General features: G+C 36.3%; 3 protein-coding genes across 4 annotated transcripts in view; 2 read left to right on the top strand and 1 right to left on the bottom strand.

Annotated features, from left to right (window-relative positions):
* Positions 1 to 1667, top strand: part of s100p (S100 calcium binding protein P) — a 28402-nt gene extending 26735 nt beyond the window's left edge. The window contains exons 4-6 of one of the 2 annotated variants that reach the window (XM_065242120.2): positions 54 to 249; positions 332 to 612; positions 732 to 1667. In XM_065242120.2, the coding sequence (XP_065098192.1) occupies positions 54 to 249; positions 332 to 612; positions 732 to 816 (562 nt within the window). In that variant the 3' untranslated portion in view covers positions 817 to 1667. Of the gene's footprint in view, positions 1 to 53; positions 250 to 331; positions 617 to 731 lie in introns of those variants that run through there. The other variant, XM_065242121.2, reaches the window with a different exon arrangement.
* hmces (5-hydroxymethylcytosine binding, ES cell specific) overlaps positions 1 to 19175 on the top strand; it is a 72332-nt gene that overhangs the window by 44066 nt on the left and 9091 nt on the right. The window lies entirely within an intron of this gene.
* Positions 16423 to 18938, bottom strand: arpc4l (actin related protein 2/3 complex, subunit 4, like). The gene is made up of 6 exons (XM_065241545.1): positions 18877 to 18938; positions 17883 to 18001; positions 17701 to 17812; positions 17518 to 17613; positions 17079 to 17249; positions 16423 to 17005 (listed from the first exon to the last, which is right to left on the bottom strand). The coding sequence occupies exons 1-6, from the start codon at positions 18877 to 18879 to the stop codon at positions 17000 to 17002; spliced, it is 507 nt and encodes a 168-aa protein (XP_065097617.1). The 5' UTR covers positions 18880 to 18938; the 3' UTR covers positions 16423 to 16999.

The following is a 19175-nucleotide window of genomic DNA, read 5'->3' as shown; positions in this document are numbered from 1 at the left end:
ACGTTTTTTGTTATTTTTTCCTAACCTTTCTTCACCTCTTTCTTTTCTCTCAGCGTTTGGACAGAAGAGTCGAAATGCACCGTGCTGAACTCTAGTATAATTGCTGAGATAAACTGCAGTTACAGTTGTGGCTCAGAATGCAGGAAGAGCTCCAGGTATCCATGTCTTCAGGTGTACGTCAGTCTGAACTACTCGGGGAGGGTTTTGAGACTCTCACACAATGAGGAGACCCATGAGGCCAACCCTGAGGTAATCCACACCAATGCAACATGCATGCAAAATATTAAATGCATCTTTGATATATATAATCTGATTGATAGTTTCCCTGCAGTGTTTTTATATCCCGAAATGCCGCAAGGATCACACGCTGATGCACACCATCGTGATGAACATCTCAGAGCGACTGAAGACCCACACACAGGTTTCGTGTTACTACGACCCCTCGGAGCAGCAGGACAGTGTTCTCCTGACACGTCTCTACGGCCGCAGAGCCATCGTAAGCTCTCTCCTCTGGCCCACGTGTGCGCTGATGGGGGGCATACTTATCATCGCCATGGTGAAACTCACCCAGTATCTGTCCTACCTGTGCGAGCAGATCAGCCGCATCAAAAGGTGAGACCGATGGTGTGGAAATAGATCACCTAAGACCAGGGTGGCAGCTTTTCATTTTCACTAAGATCAGATGAGCTGGCGAGAAAGCGAGAGGTCTCTAATCGCTGTTATTCTTGCAGGATGGGTCTCCACTCTTTAACAGGAACCTACCACACCAGGGTCTGCACTCGGAGGTTTAACAGTGGCCTCCAGGACGGGGTTTAAAGGGGACGATGAAGTTCACGGCACATATTAGTCAACAGACCTGTTTTTTCATTCACATGAGACACAAAGTGCTTTGGCTCAGGTGGACTCCCATCTATCCAGGTTGATGAGTTGACAAGGCTGTTGTGTTATTCTCAGCCACCACAGGATCAACAGAGCCCCTAGTGGTTGTAGAAGAAATTTCCTAACGTCATGCTGGATAAACTCCTGAAACTCAAGGATTTAAATATGTGGTCCTGTTGTGGAGTGTTGGTTGCATTGGAACGCAGGGACTCCAAGAAGGCAACGCTTCGTAATGCTACGTCTCAATCAGCTGATATCTAATATAGTCACAGGATTTAAACTGGTCTGCATACACTATTCAACAGCTGCTGTCATTCGTAGCTATTGTGACAAACATTTCTCTTTAAAACCAAAGGTCATAATCACTGTTTGGCGTCTTCCTGAGTGCTTTTTTGAGATCTATTTTAGTTCAAATAGTAAAATAATTTTGCTATGCTCCAAACATTAGTGAGTTCTCTGTCTATCTAGAGAAAATTTAAGGCAACATAGGCCAAACTTCCAGCAGAGGTTAAATTTCATGTCTTGTATTGTCGATAAAGGCTATCCCAGAATGCACTGTGACACGATCTGTGAAAACTGTGCAACTTTTAATTTAGTTAAAAGCATTATGTTTTCACACAATATTTGTTTGAGCTTATTAGAGTATTGCACTGATACTTCTATTATTATTAAAGACATGCTAACATCAAAATCTATTGATTGTGAGTCAAGTGTACTAAACAAGAAGTACTACTTGTGTGGCACTTGGAAATGCTGCTTATGTAGGGCATTAGCCTTAAAGGAATATTCCATTTTCTTATAAGAAAAATCCAGATAATTTACTCACCACCATGTCATCCAAAATGTTGATGTCTTTCTTTGTTCAGTCGAGAAGAAATAAAGTTTTTTGAGGAAAACATTGCAGGATTTTTCTCATTTTAATGGACTTTAATAGAGCCCAACATTTAATACTTAACTCAACACTTAACATTTTTTTTCAACGGAGTTTCAAAGGACTATAAACGATCCCAAATGAGGTATAAGGGTCTTATCTAGCGAAACCATTGTCATTTTTGACAAGAAAAATAACAAATATACACTTTTAAAGCACAACTTCTCGTCATGTAGATCCGGTCATGATGAGCCAGCGCGACCTCACGCAATACGTCATGACGTCAAGAGGTCACAGAGGACGAACGCGAAACTCCGCCCCAGTGTTTACAAATGTGTTGAAAGAGGACCGTTCCTACGTTGTTGTATGTCAACTGATACTAATTAATGTCTTTGTGTCAGTTTATTGTTTACAATGGTGCGCAAATGTGCGTTTTATATATGTAACACATGACCTCCCTACGTCACAACGCATTTACGTTAGGTCACGCTGGACCGGACCTAGAAGAAAAGTTGTGGTTTAAAAGAGCATATTCTTTATTTTTCTTGTCAAAAATGACAATCGTATTGCTAGATAAGACCCTTATGCCTCGTTTGGGATTGTTTATAGACCTTTGAAACTTTCTTCGGGACTGAACAAAGAAAGACATCAACATTTTGGATGACATGGTGGTGAGTAAATTATCTGGATTTTTCTTTTAAGAAAATTGAATATTCCTTTAAGTTACTCTATCTACCCATTAAAATATTAAGATTAGACAAATAAAATATAAATTGTCATATTTCTATTTCATTAATAGCTCAGACAAAATCATAATTGGTTCTGGTCTGGGGGATGGTGCCCCCCCAAACTATGCTACACCTATAGACGCATTTACAGCCCACATGATCAAATAGCCTGCTTGCGCTTTTCGGGAACAGAAGTGGTGTTATTCTTACGTGTAGCAACTCATAAAGTTTATTAAAACGGTTTTCCAGCATCAAAATGTCTGGTTGTTGCGTTTGGTTGCACTAATATAATATACTAATATACGTGTATCTGCCCACTTTATATTTGGCCACCTGCTAACGTCTTCTATCCACTCCACTATTACACGGATCTGCTAGCTGTGTTGAAACCGTTGATAAGTCAACTTTTTAAAATAACTTTGTCTGTCTGTGTTGCTTCACTGCTGATACTTGCCATACTTCCGTTGCCAAACTGCGCATGCATACGTTGCCACGTTGTTATTGTGTACAAACAGTTAAAGGGTCTATGCTGTCTTTAGGCTCATTAATGTCATCTGTGGACAAAAAGCAATTTACTAGGTTTTGGAGCAAAGCTTATATGTTTACTCGTAATAGTACAGCACAGATTTATGGGCATTATGGCCTTTACAAGCATATGTAGCAATTTGTAGCATTTGCAAATATCACAAAACTGCATTCTGTATTTGTGGTTACATGGTTATTTCTGCTAGACAATGAAATGGTTATATGTATTAACTCTTCTCATAGATTGTCAGTTGTATATGTATGACGTGTTTGGTCAATCACAAAACAAACACAGATGAGCTGAAGGATTGAATGATATTTACACTCTAAAAAAATACTGGGTTGTTTTTCAACCCAGTGTGGGTCTAAAAGGGATTAACCCGAACCGTTTAGTTGTAATTTCACCTGTGCTGGTTTGTTTCAACACAAAATGCTGAGCTGTTTTAACCCTTTTGCCGAGTCAAATAGAAACATCGTTTTAAAAAAAGGGTTTGTCCCCTTTTGACCCAACGCTGGATTCAAAATAACCCAGCATTTTTTTTGTGTGTGTAGTGTGATTTTGCACAGAAAGTTTCAACAGTGCCTCAATATTTTTTTTTTTTTTAGATCTACTGTGTATTGAATTCATTAAAAGGTAAATTCTTTAAAAACACTCAAAAATGGTAAGAATCACATATAACTGTTCTGTTATAAACAATTTGTCATTCACACCATACAATAAAGTCTAGTAGTTAATGCATTAGCGAACATGAACAAACAGTGAGCAATATATATATTAACAGCATTTATTTATCTTTGAAAAATACAAATACAGTTTGTATAAGCTGTCTGTTCATGTTAGTCTATTGTTTATGAAAAGTTCCAATGCACCATGGGAGGAACACTGCATTATTTGACAAAAAACTTAAATCAAATACAACAACTCAAAAACAAAAAGCTAAACATGTCACACATCTTTAGAAAGCTGAGATTCTTGTGATTCAAATGATGTAAACCCTTTTAAGATACAATCAACACAGTGGGTACAATTAGTGTCCTTTTTAGGTCGTTTTTTAGCCTTTTTCAGGAATGTTTAACTAATGTTAGCAGTTACAACTTTTGATTTTAAAAATGTTTTCAATGCTGAAATGAACTATTGTTTGTTTGTTCATGGTATCTTAAGTAGTTAACTAATGTTAAATGGATACTTCAGCGAATAATGAAAATAACCTACAACAGGACATATAAAGCGATATTTACGATGTCAGAGATAGATACAGTAGTTTAACCTTCTGAATGTGTATTTATAATCCTCAAAATAACAGACCTGCCACTGTTTCCAACTAGTACTGTAATATCCATTTCTTGCACAACTTTAACAGTACTTCATTAATATTATTTAGGTATATCTACAAGAATTAAACTACTTGATAACATTAGATCTTTGTTTTCTTTGCAATAGCAGGTTCAACTGCTAAAGTAAACTTAACATTAAAACACAAGAGTAAAGGGCCCAACTAAAGCAAACACTGATCATGATAATGGTGATTTGTTGAAATTTCAATATTTTTTCAATATTAATGGAGGGTGCAAACCTGATATTGAGTCAATGGTATTAACATTGACAAATCAATGATTTTTAACATTGTTTCAATGGTTGCATGCTATCTGGGGCACCAACTTTTGGCAAATGAATCCGCGGTACACAAAGTAAACAAACACTCCCCACTCGAGCTGGAACTTCTTCAAAAACAAACTTTACCCACGCATTATGCCTAATGTTATGTTCCGAGTCTCTGTTATACAGCGGCTGTGTTCTTCCCATAGACGGTTCTTCCACAACCGAACACTCCGTTTCCATGGGTACTCATAACAGATCACTGCGTCAAAATAAAAGTCTCTCAGGAATTTATTTAAAAGTCATTTTGGTTACATTTGGCAATCTTTAAAGACATGTTTACTGATTGTTGAGACACTGCATGGTTAGCTTTACCCCTGGTCCACACGTGTGTCACGCGACGCTGTGGGTGGGGCTACAAAAGTGGTCATTGTGTTTGGGTTTGAAGAAGGTGTTTCAATTCTAATCTGATGTCACATTTCAGCACATTCCTGAATCGACTGTATTCTTGGCTTGGTGCCCAAAACGGTTATATTTCAGTAAAGAGGACGTTTTCAGTTCTGAAGCTTGCAGGATGTTCATTTAAGTATGTTGACCTCTTATATAACAGAATATCAAGTTAAAATTGACTTTTTGATTCACTGCCCCTTTAATAAAACATGATTATGTTTATCTAAAAGAAGATGGTCATGTATCTCAAATGCCTTGAGGGTGAGGGTTCATTTTTCAACAAATGGAAAAGGTTACTAACAACTCTTCTTGTCCTGTTGTCATATATATGTATGTCCTAAATTGTCAGTGTGTGTAGGACATTTGGTTGGTCCTAACATTGTTGTCAACATGTAAATCAATGTTGATTAGTACACAACTGTGATTCACATCTTAGTTCTTTTCCTCATGTTTGTCAAAAAGCTCGCATAAGATCTCTGTATATGAGAGCAGCATTTATTTTTCAGGAGGAACTGGTTTGACTGTCCTTGAGAAATGTGTCTGGACTGAATGCTTTCCCGAGAGGAGCACCTTCTTAAAGTGCAATCAGGTCACAGGCTATGATGAATCAGACCTTCACTAACCTCCCTTACACACACACACACCTCCCAGCCTCATAAATAGACCCTTTCTGATGTCTTTTACATTTTTATCTTCTTATAAAATAGATCTAATTGTTAAGATGACATCAAAGCCTCGATTGAACGATCCTATCACAGGATCCTATTATTTGTGTCTGATGCAAATTTGAAGACAATGTGTTTTCTGCAGAATGCATGGATGATGTGAAGCCTGTGTGTTTGGACCAGGGCACTTGCATTCACCCGTATAAGAAGGTCAGAGGATGGCCATTTCATTTTTCTGCTTGGTCTGATTTGGTTTGCTGTGACATGTCATTGGTCCTCTTCCCCAGCTGATGGTGTGGACGGTTTTATTGGGTCTGAGAAATGGGATTTGGTTATAACTTCAGAGTAACTATCTGCCAGTCAGAGTGATGGGATATGGAGATGAAGTTTAATGGGTCTTTGGCTGTTTAAGATACTGTATGATGGGTTGTTGGACGGTCTAAACATCACCACATTATATGAAGTCAAAAGGTCATTTTTGATGTCCTAATAAAAGTATAAATCAAGCTGAATAGCCTTGTTGTGAGTCAATGCAGTGGTCTGGTTTTGTAGTTGATTGTCATAAGTAGCATGGGTATATTTTGTAGCAATAGCCAACAATACATTGTATGGGTCAAAAAAAATTTTTATACCAAAAATAATTAGGATATTAACTCTTTACCCTGCAGACATTTGACTTCTTGACTTCTTTTTTCGAGGGCACTCGATGCGAAGTTCGTCACAACATGTACCCCATCATGTGTGTGGTTTGTTATTTCAAAATATGTGTTCTGCGCATCGAGTGATCCTATGTGCATCACGTGTCTTGTCAAAATAAGTGCCTGCTGCAGATGCGTTTAAAGGGTTTATAATAAACGAGATGCTCGTGTTTGCCAGATACTCGCATAATCTCATGCGTAATCAGAGTTTACTGTTAAGGGAGTGTCTTGCGTGTATTGTGTGAACGTGAGCGTCTCTTTTATAATTATAGATTTTTACATGTGTGCAGCAGGCACTTATTTTGACAAAACACGTGATGCACATGGTTCACATGACACTCCGAAACATATTTTGAATTTGCGCTCCTCGGAGGAGTAGTTACCAGCCGCCACTGGAAGGCAGCAAGTTTTTCACAGGCAAGCACCACTCACATCAGTTTCTTAAGAAATAATAAAATGTTTAACACACACTTTAAAACATGCTGGGTCGTTTCATGTTTGGACAAACCCAACTGTTGTTTTGGGTTGTTTCAGTCCATGGTTGGGGCAGATATAAACATATCAACAGTTAGGTTTTCCTTTTTTTTTTTCCAACCATGGGTAACAAAACCCCAGTATTTTTAGTGCATATTCTTAGTAAATAATGGATGTTTATTTTATCCATCATAATAACATAAAGGCCCAGCGTCAGCACAGATAGATCAAAAGCATCCATGTATGGCAGGTCAGGTAATGTACGTGCAAATGTATGAGGCCATTCATAACAAAGACTAAACGTGTTTTTATTGTCTCACTTCATCTTAGCACACAGAAAGCAGTGCTCTATCGCTCCCTTCTTTATCTGGGAACAGGAAACCCCACACTTCCTGCTGTTCCCGTGGCAACAGAATACAGTCATGACCTGACGGACACATCCTCACAAATATGGTCCTTCCTGTGCTTAATCCAGGCAGCTGTGTGATTTGTTAAACAGGGACATCTGTGTGTGGGTCTGCTCAAGAGAGGCTAAGGACACAAAAGAGGAAGCCATTCAGAAGAAGAAGATGTTAATTACCGCTGCTTGCTTATATTTATAGTTAGTGACGTTAACAAACTTTTTACCCTGATTAGTACAATTTAGTGTGTAACTTATCTTGCAGAGATGAGTGATATCACAAATCATGCAGATTTTACGATTTTTAGCTGCTAGATGACAAAACAAAGGAAAAATATTATAAACCATATCAAAACCGTTCATCTGGACACCAACCAAAATGATTGCACAAATGAGGCATGAGCCTATTATCTTTTTTGTGCCTTGCAGATACCACTTTGAAGTACCTGCATATTAAATGAATATGGTTTTCAAGGTAATAATTCATGACTAATTTTTATCCGTGCCTGGCCCTGTTATAAAGATTTGTTAGCTGAAGTAGACTCTCACACTAGATACACTTGTTGTCATTGTACTGAAGTGTACACAGGGGCTTTCAGTGTGTAATATGAATGTGCTACTGTTTCAAGCTATGTTTATCTAGCATATAAAGCAGACCACTCTCGGTCATTTTTGGCTCTTTGGCACCCTCTGCTGATGGATGTTTGTACATTGGCGAGATGCAAAATAACTCAATTAAACAGATAATGTGGAATTATATATTAGGAAAGGTTTGAACATACCTGCTCATTCTTTATCATTTACACGGATAATAACAAAGTCATTACTACAAATTTACACAAATTGATATGTGGGAACCAGAGGCATCATGCCCATTCAACTGAGGGGGCACATGCCCCTCGGTTTTTTGATCTATGGATTTATTACATGCAACCTCAAAATCAAATGAAGCGTCATTTAATCTGTTTAATATGCACAATATTATCAATTCTGTGCTGCATCCTTGTCACTTTTCAGAGATTTTTGCCTTTTTGATCATGTTACATTGCTTAATTCTGGCGGCACAGTCAGCGCAGTCGCAGACGTCATTAGCGTCTGAGCGCGCTCACGAGCTTTGCTGTTGCATTTGGCTATCTGAGAAATTAAAACGTGTAAGAAACGCTCACAACATTTCCAAACCCCAGTACGGTAATGTGTAGTTAACCTCCTCTGTGTAGAAAATGTATGGTTTAAATGTGACCGTCTCAACGTTAAATTAGTAAGTTAGAGATTTCTAGATTCATCTTGGTACAACACCAACGTTCGCCAGAGTTCACGGGGGCGCGGAATCACACTCGCTCACATATGAGGTTAATTTTAATGCAAAAATCTGTTCCTTTAATAACTTGATGTAAACATATTTTTTATCATTATTGAACATTAAAATCAATCATGTGGCTATGTCATTTTCGTTGTTTATATACTTTATGGATTTAAAATTATATTAATTGTATAGGATAGTTGTTGTGCAAAATGCCTTAATGACACAATTAAACAAGTCATTAAACAAAACGTAAATAAACTAAACGTGCCGTTTCAGATGTAAATATGATGTCAATATGTCATTACTCCCAATAATGTATAAAGTAGGCTATTTGATATAAAAGTTAGTCAACACTTTTATTTTGGAGGTTTTCCATGAAGGATGGTTAGAGAAATGCAAGTGCCATGGAAAAGACTGAAAGCGTAATATTTCGTTTAATGTCTGTGTATGCACAAATTTCTGTGCCCCCTTAAAAAAATTGGTGCATGACGCACCTGGAACTATAAATAAAACATTAAAACTATCTTTTAGATCAGGGGTGTCAAACTCAATTTCATCCGGGGCCACATCAGCATTACGGTTAATCTCAAAGGGCCGGTTGTATTTGAACGACTGTATGAATGTATCAACTCTTTTATTACTGTACATTGCATAATTTCTCTGCATTTGCTTACTATTGGTTTTGTTAATAACTCAATTAATACCTAGCTTTGAAAGTAGAAGCCCGGGCAACCCTTACGAAAAAGAAGTTTATTGAAGTGTGCTATAAGTATTCTTCTTTTAAACTTAAAATAAGAAAGTATACTTTCAGTTTACTTTTTATGTACTTCTCTAAAATGTACTTTAGGTACTTCTTAGAAATATACTTAAATTGTACTAAAGTATACTTGACCTATACTGACCGAAATGTCTAAGTGTATTTGGCCTATACTTGTTTACTGACATATACTTAAAAGTATAAAGTAAAAATGCAACAACGAAAGCTACATCAAGAAAGCTGCAAAAAGCCATATGAATAGCCCTGGTGAAAAATACATATACTTTATTGTATTTCAAGTATATTTAACTTTGCAATAGTACATTACAAATATACTTAGAAAGAAATGTACCATCTTTGAATATATTGAAAGTATGCTTACAACATATTTGCTTACAATTAAACTTTTAACATATTTCAAAATAATTATAATTTAGTATATTTTCTAAAAGTATACTTTAAAAAAATATACTTGGAGTTAAAGTTCTGTGCAATTTTTAAAGTATACTAATTTGAACTTATTTTAAAGTTTATTTTAGGTATACTTTATCTGTTAAAGTTATCATTATAATAATGCACTGACAGCATATTTATAAAATACATTATTTAGCATCCTTTAGAAACAGTATATTTAAGTAAATTTTGAAAGTATATGTAGTGTACAAATGTATATTATCTTTATGGAGAATCTTTAGTGTTAGTAAACTAGTAAGTTATTAATTTTGTGCTGCAGGTATACTTGCAAGTATTCTTTTACTATACTTTTAGTTAACTAGTGTACTCATACTGAAAGTATACATGCAAGTGTTCTGTTAGTGTACTCTTAGTAAACTAGTAAGTTACTAATTGTGTGCTGCAGGTATACTTGCAAGTTTTCTTTTACTATACTTTTAGTTAACTAGTAGTTTACTACTCAACTTTACTTTAAGTGAACTTAACATCATACTATAAATATTAATATATTGCACTTAAAGTACAATACAATGTGTATTAATTTTTTTACTTGTACCTTTTAATTGTACTTTCAATTTGAAGCTAAATCTTTCGTATGCTATCAGTGAGCTAATCAAACAAAAAATAATAAATACTAAAATTATATATATATATATATATATATATATATATATATATATATATATATATATATATATATATATATATATATATATATATATATATATATATATATATATATATATATAATGGGACACTAGAGTGGGACACTGTAGAAATTGTAAAAAAGGAATGGAATAATTTACAAATCTCATAAACTTATATTTTATTCACAATAGAATATAGGCTATCTCTGCCCATCTTGACTTCTGAGAGACACTGCTACACTTTTTATACCCAATCATGTTGCCAATTAAGTTGCAAATTGGTCCTTTAGTTGTTCCTTATATGTACATTTAACTTTTATACTCTTATTGCTACCTGTCCCAACTTTTTGGGAATGTGTAGCTCTCATAAAATACAAATTGAGCCAATATTTGGCATGACATTTCAAAATGTCTCACTTTCAACATTTGATATGTTATTTATATTCTATTGTGAATAAAATATAAGTTTATGAGATTTGTAAATTATTCCATTCCTGTTTTACTCACAATTTCTACAGTGTCCCAACTGTTTCTGATTTGAGGTTGTATATATATCTATATATATGGCTGAACCCCCTGAATATTAACTTTCGTTCTGGACTCCATTTCCCATAATCCCGCATGCCTGGACTGATTGGTCTGCCACCTGAAACACATTGGACAGCCTATATAAACTCTCTGGAAACATTCAGTCAGTGCAAAGTCTTGATTTGTACTGGCTGTCATTGCTGACCCTTTTGCCTGTTTCATGACTACGAGATTTGCCTGCCCTACATTGCTGTGTTTGCTGTTGTTTAACCTTGCCTGTTGGAATATGAGTGTGTTTAATAAAAACCTGCAGATGGATCCTCAGTGTCAAAGTGCTTTGTTACACAAGCAGTATACAATAAGTAACCTACTAGTTTACTAAGAGTACACTAACAGAACACTTGCATGTACACTTTCAGTATATGACTAGTAAACTACTAGTTAACTAAAAGTATATTAAAAAAACACTTGGAAGTATACCTGCAGCACACAATAAGTAACCTACTATTTTACTAAGAGTACACTAACAGAACACTTGCATGTACACTTTCAGTATATGACTATTAAACTACTAGTTAACTAAAAGTATATAAAAAAACACTTGGAAGTATACCTGCAGCACAAAATTAGTAACCTACTAGTTTACTAAGAGTAATCTAACAGAACATTTGCATGTACACTTGAAGTATAAGTCTAGAAAACTACTAGTATACTCATGAGTTCACTTGCAGTACAAATGAAGAACTAATTGTGCACTAGTTGTACACTTAAAGTTGACTACTCTTACACTTATAGTACACTTAGAAGTATACTTTTATATACTAAAAGTGGGCCAATTTAGTCCCAAGCGGTATTCAAGCAGTACACTTACAAGTTTACTACTAGAACATAAATGTTAGTACACTTACTACATAAAGTATACTTAAAACTATACTCCAACATTACTTAAGTATACTTAATATAATGAACTTGAAGTATACTTCTTTTTCGTAAGGGAAATAATGACAAAGTGTATAGAGTACAACTATTCTACAGATTATTTTAAAAATAATTGTGGTGACAAAAACACATGTTGTATGTGAGTACAGTACACTCAAAATGTTCTGTTATCCTTCATTGTGCAGGTCAGAAAATGAGAGGCATTTTAAGATACTAATAAAGAGTTTTACAAACTCCACCACAATATGAATTTTTTAGACACACATACTCTCACTTGTCATTTCTTGCCCTCTTTACAAAAAAGCTGTGATTTTTTTTTACCTGGCTTTAAGTGTCTGATTGACTGACGTCTAATGAGTTCAGTGTTGTAGGCTACATATGAATAGTTTCAATTGTTAATTAAAAGTAATCAGTTCAGATGAGTCATTAGTTCGCGTATTTAGCGGGAATAGACGCGTTGTAAACTAATCTCAGCTGGACATCGCGAAACATTTCTGTACACGAGACGGAAAACATTTTCTTGCTGGATCCGCGTGAGCGCGTGCGCGACAGAGGGAGAGAAAGAACGAGCAGATACTGTCCGTTTCCATATGCGGAGGTCGCATAGGCAGCGTCATCAAGCCTGGTTTATTTAAGGTAACTGACCATTACATTCGCAAGTCATACGCATATTACAACTATTTACTATAAACAAAGAATAATATTTAACTTTATAATTGTTAATATTCTGAAACAAGACAGTCTTGATGACGTATGCAGCCTGGAAATGCGACCTCCGGAGGCTGCAGCCTTCGCATTCAGACACGCCCACTCTAGTAGTGTGCGCGTGCGGGGCACTGCTCGTTCTTTCTCATGCAATCATAATCATCACTGTAATTACATTACAAAAAGACTTTGGCGGGACAAAAATTAGTTTTGATGGCTGCTAAAAAAATAAATGTAGGAAATAACCTGCAAAAAAAAATTATAATAACAATAAAATAATCTTTAAACTCTCGCGGGCCACATAATTAACATAATTTGTAAACTCTCGCGGGCCAGATGAAATGAGGGGGCGGGCCGGATTTGGCCCGCGGGCCTTGAGTTTGACACCCCTGTTTTAGATGGTTTCAGGAGAAACAACATAAATAAACGGCTTTTGGTGGAACAAATGTAACTTCTGGTAAACTTCCGCAAAGAGTGGGCACCTTCTGAATTTTTCTTCCCTATTTAGTCCAACTTTTCAAGTCTTTTCTTTTTTAATACGACTTTATAACCTCTTTCTAGCATTTATGAATAACATTTGCGATTTTTTTTTTTTTTTTTTTGAAAAACCAATTCAGTCAAGTGTATACAACTTTTGGGTTGCAGATGTTTTGAACGCGAACGCGCACAGATGCTCTGACAGTAAGGGAAAGACAAGCTTTACTTAAAGTATAATGATTTATATTTAGTTTTTATCAGTGCCAGAGGCAAGATTCATTATTTTGGTATGTGATACAGTATATGTTAAGATGTAACCACAGTGGCCTGCTGGAAAAAAATCCTAACTGTGAAGGTGAAGATGAAAGGATGTGGTTCATTCAGTATAAAGCAAGTGAGGACAGATCTGTCGAGGTATTGGAGTCAAAATGAGTGTTTGAGATTTTGCCATTGCATGGGTGACGTTCAAATGCCTGACATGACATGGGATAATGTATTAACTTACAAACACTTAAGCCCTTCTGTCAGCCCTGCATTAGGAAATATCACAATGCACTACATAGCTTGCAAATCAACTTGTGTCCCAAGCAATAAAATGGTTTGCTAAATAAATCTTGTATCTAATTTTGTAACTGGATATTAGGATAAGGAACATTATTAAGAGTAGGTTTAATAATCAATATGCTAATCATCTTTTAATTTTAAAACAACACAATTTACAACTGGCTGAACAACTTTGGGCACATAATCAGATGTTAGAGTTGGAGCTACTGTATTGTTTGTGGGATTGTTTTCATGGCCACAGATCTTCAGCCACAGTGGCTTTTAACTCACTGAACAATACAAAAACATGCCGCCAACCTGCAACACCTGCATAAAAAACATTTCACCGGGCTTAAATTAATCCTCAGTGTGAATAGCTGTGGGGTCAGTTTTAAGAGTCACCTTGCCCTGTTTACAGACCCCCTTTGAAGAAAAACATTAAAATATAAAAAAATAACAATGCAAAATGCATTGTAAACCAACATGAAATTTTATTGTTTGTATGTATGACTCACAAGACGTGGCATCCTACTCTGCTGGCTTCAGTCATTGGTTCACTGGTGGGCCACTTTGGGCTCAGTCACCCTGGCAACTATTCTGAAAGATGTATTACAATTTCAAGGTTTTTTTATGGCATTACATTGCTTGTTCCTATAGAGAGCAGACTAACAGCAGACCTTCACAGGCGTGAAGACTGATGACAGGCGTGACCACACTTTTGGGTATGTGCACACACATAGCTGTGATCAAAGCTTGCAGGGTGACTACACTATATAACACTCTATTGCATGCATGATGAAAGCTATGTTACATATGTATGGTTATTACACGGCTCTCTGGAATGCTTGATTCTGATTGGTCAGTTGAGACATTTGCAGGTTCGTTCTTTTCGAATAATAACCGCTCCAAAATAATAACGCATAGCCGGTACTACTTTTACGAGTAAGATCGCTCCGCGCCAATAAAGATTACTGTTTGTTTGGCGCCATCTTGTGACAAACACTGGACAACCACGACAAGACACAGAGAGCTTACTGAGACTGAACTTGACAAAATAGAGCATGACAGCTACGAAGCCACCAACACACAAAAAAATACAGAATGGGCATTAAAACTTCTCAAAGACTGGCTAAAAGAGAAAAAAATGGAGACAGACAAGTATGAAGCAGAGGATCTTAAAAAGGTATTACGATCATTTTATGCATCTGTGCAAAGTTTCGCGGAAGGATAAAAATGTTAATTTAAAACAAATATGCCAATAAAATGTTTCCAATTCATATTCATGTCCAGTTTTTTTTCTTATGTGACAAGTAGCCGTGTAATAAGCGGGATAATGTAGAGTCAGCCGGTAGTTATCGGGAAATAAGCCCCTTCAGTGTGATACAAGACCCTCCGCTTCGCGTCGGGTCCTGATCACACTGTCGGGGCTTATTTCCCGATAACTACCGGCTGCCTCTACATTATCCCTTACTTAATCTGTTTTACATAATATGAATCTATCTTAATAAGTAAAACAAACTTTGAGAGAATGGATTAATTAGGAACTAAAGCATGGCTGGCTATTTATAGGGTTTCAGTTCTGAAGAGGACCAAAAAAAAGAACTGGGTCTTCTTTTGAGTCCACTATATTGTGAACAACCACAGGACTGAGGTCACATTCGGCCAGTTCCTTTTCTGGTTTACTTTAAGTGAACTGGGTTTGGTTCTTTTTAAATGAACTATATGTAAAAACACCCTTAAACCTTGTTCACACTGTCAGTAAAAAATTAGATCTTGGTGCATATCCGATTGGAATCCAATCACATTTAGAAAGTGTGAATGGCCAAAAACAACATAAAATCAGCTTTTTCTAATCTGTTTCAGGCTACATCCAGAGGTGGTTTGAAATTTCAAATCGCATTTCTATAAATCCATTTCAGTCCAACCGCTCTGATTGCATTTGTGTAGCTTTTCGGTTACGTCATGCTGTCGCCTCACGTTAAATGTAAACACATCAGATGTTGAGGCAGATTGTCGTGTCAGTGCGACATCATATAAACAGTGCAGATAAATCCGAAAAACGTCAAAACGCTACAGGACGCACAGATCCGATCTAAACAGTTGTGATACACAACGTGGACAATAAGACTGTCCAATCGGATATGCAGTTGTTAGCTTAGCTAGCGACTGACGTATTCCTGTGGGCGGAGGTTAGTCGAAAAACTGTTCTACTGACGTCATTAATGCAGGAAGTAGAGGACTGTAGTCCAAACCGACCATTCACTGTAGGCTTTGAAATGCGAATTCTGTTAAAGAAAATCTATCCCTGGCAGTGAACTTTGAGCTTTATAATTTTACAGGTATTATTTATGCTATTATAGCAACATTACACACTAACTAGGGTTTAAAAAATGGGATCTGAAAGAACGTGACCTTCTTAAACGTATCTGCTTAAAATACAAAATTCATAAGTGCTAAAATAGAAAGTAAGTTTGCAGAAGTTAATAGGCTTGTTCAACTTCAAGCAGCACCACAAAAACCAACAGGCAAATGACATCACAGTACTGAAATCAAACTCCTCTGTATAATTTCTCGAAACTTTAGCTGTTTTTAGCTGCATTTTGATGTCATCCGCCTGTCGGTTACTGCGGTGCCACATGAAGCCTAAAATGTACACAAGAGTGTGAAAAACTGCAAACACATGACTAGAAGTTCAATATGAAGAAATAATGTACAACAGCAAGATTCTGCACACAAAGATGTTAGTTAAGAATCACCTACATTTGAAAATAAATTGCAAAAGGTACAGAAAGCTTAGTATATTTTTATTGAATTTATTGGCTTTATATTTAATGCAATTTTTTATATACTTATCATCTTGGAGAGTCGTTGTGACAAAATATAAACACCAATTCTTCTTTATCCTCATGATATCTATAACATTGAATTTAACTCCTTTTTTTTGAATTGTAACAAAAATGAAAACAGGCGAGTACACGTATATAAAAGACAACAGAGAAATACTCTACAGTTCATCAACAAGATTCCCGTGCCCATCAATATTAATTACAGGTAATACTTTTAAGGACCTGCCTTGACCTCCTCTACACAAAAGAAAGTGAGATTAATAAACTCTTGACTAAATCTACAGTTATCAATATCCATGGGCACATGGAGCACCTTGAACAGAAGGCAAAGGGGACTGCAGGTGCTGCAGGATTGCTCGGTTGTTCCTGTGGATCTTCTTGCTGATTGGTCACTAACTAATAAACTGATCCCCATTTGCTCTGCTGCGATTAAACAAAACTTTCGAATGTTTTCGTCCACAAGAACCAAAGCAACACCAATCTCTGATGGTCATTAGGAATGCGACATGGATCCTCAAAACTGAAAATAAATGTAGACACATTAAAAACACATTGTTAACATGACTGTAAAAGGTGGAAATAGAAAAACATACATTCTTTAGGAATTCCTCAGCGACTATTCTGGCTCGTGCATTGACCGACAACTTCATCTCGCTGATCTCCTTGTCAATCTCTTCCATGAAATGAATAACAAAGTCCACCAGCTTGTGTTTATACATCTGTTCTGTGTGGAAGTTGGTGATGAGGAAGCTGATGTCATAGCCCTGATAAAACATAAGAGGAAATGAGAAAACATCAAAATAAACACATCATTCAGAAAAGCACAATTGTGCTTCACACTCATAGCTTTATTTAGTTATGCTTTTCGGCCACTTAAGACTTATTACCTTTTGTAATGTACCCAATTTTGAAAACAATCAGTATTTTCTTTCCAAAGAAATAGCCACACAAATAAATCCACAACCAAGACATGAACGATTGCTTTGATAAATTACGTACATCTTGTTCTTCACAAAGCCCCATTCATCTCACCTCAACAGGCTTTCTCCGCAAAATAAAGAAGTTCTCTGCTCGCATCATCATGAACCTCATAAATTTATGGCACAGGATCTTCTCAATCTCATCAGCCTTCGAAAAATCATTGAAAGATTAAAACAACCACTTGGATGTATAACAGTAGCCTTGAGCTGTAGGAGTGCATCATACGTTTCTTACCTGTTTGACAGCAATGCTGACTCTTACAGAGTTTATGGAGCCCTCGACAAGAACTTTCTCCTTTTCATTGCGACTGATGACCACCGGCTGCAACAGAAGCTCTTTGCTGCTCCTGTATTAAAACATATATTAGAGATGTATCTAAAACAATCATAAATAGAAGAACATGGTGATTTTCTTACCTAACTTCTACTTCTGGCTTATTGTGTCGCTCCACCACCTGAGAGGAGAAGTTCTCCAAACACAGGGCTGCTTGAAGAGTGGCACGCACCGCATTCAGGTAGGGTCGCAATGTCGCTGTCTAAACATATTGCATGCCATATATTCACAAACAAACATGATGGATGGAATAGTAGATTTGGTCATTGCAAATATTGTAAAAATATTTATGCATGTTAATCGGTTAGGTGCTAAACTGTAAACAATTGCTGTTAAAGCATCTATCATGACAGGACTGTAAAAATACTATAGGATTTTTTGAAAAATAAAATAATAATAAAATGCAATCTGAGAACTTTCTGTCTTTAGAAGCAAGGGCTAAATTAATTCAATATAAAGTTAATTTTTTGAAACACTATGAAGTATAATTTCTTATCTCTCTCTCAATCTCTCTCTCTCTCTCACACACACACACACGCACACACACGCACGCACACACACGCACGCACGCGGAATTTAGCCATTAAAATAATAAAGTTAATCAAATACGGAAGTTTGTTTGCCTTCTGACTTGCATGTAGACCCAAACACAGTTTTCATTGTAAAATAAAATATTCATCAATATTTTATGTAATAAAGTCAATGACATTCTGCCAAAAACGCTACCACTACCAAAACAAATGAATAACTGTCTCGTGACATAACTTGCAAGAGCAACAATTTACATCTAGCGTTACAGGCTTTGTATGTTTAACAGTACCGTGTTTACCAGGGTGTAATAAATAACAAGGTTACGTGCATTAATTCTTTAAAATCGTTGTGTCTCATCCAGTGACATTAGCCAGCTAGCACAAATCAAGACAGAGTCACATCACTCGATCAAACAAGCAAAAATCGCTACTGTGATGTCATGCAGATGGGTTACGGGAAAATTGTTCGTCGGGTCATTTGGTTGTATAGGCTACAACTAATAAAATATATTAGTAAATTCACTTTGGAGAAACATAAATCTCTTACCATTTTATATGAGGTCTGTGGAGGAAGACGGAAGTCCGCACGCCACGCCTGTAGAGATGAAGAACACGCCTTCACTGCGCGCTCACGCTGCCGTAATATAACGACCAAAAGCGCAAAAACATTTTAATTACCATGTGTTTGTTGACAAGTTAAATAGTAGAAATACTATATAACAATTTACAAATCACAATAAGATACATTATTGCATTTATTGTTGAAAAGAAATGGAAAATAATGAAAACTGAGGATACCACACAGGTCTCATCATATCTATTCTGATCTTTACGGTCTAGCTCAGT

This window comes from Paramisgurnus dabryanus, chromosome 14, assembly GCF_030506205.2.
Source record: "Paramisgurnus dabryanus chromosome 14, PD_genome_1.1, whole genome shotgun sequence".
In the NCBI taxonomy this organism is placed as follows: domain Eukaryota; kingdom Metazoa; phylum Chordata; class Actinopteri; order Cypriniformes; family Cobitidae; genus Paramisgurnus; species Paramisgurnus dabryanus.
This window is presented reverse-complemented; position numbering and strand designations above follow the sequence as displayed.

What these genes read in the sequence shown, in the direction of transcription:
- arpc4l (XM_065241545.1), bottom strand. An exon ending in AAGCCAGAAGTAGAAGTTAG is followed by an intron (nt 17,813 to 17,882) that starts GTAAGAAAATCA and finishes GTTTTAATACAG; the next exon opens with GAGCAGCAAAGAGCTTCTGT. An exon ending in TCAGCATTGCTGTCAAACAG is followed by an intron (nt 17,614 to 17,700) that starts GTAAGAAACGTA and finishes GATTTTTCGAAG; the next exon opens with GCTGATGAGATTGAGAAGAT.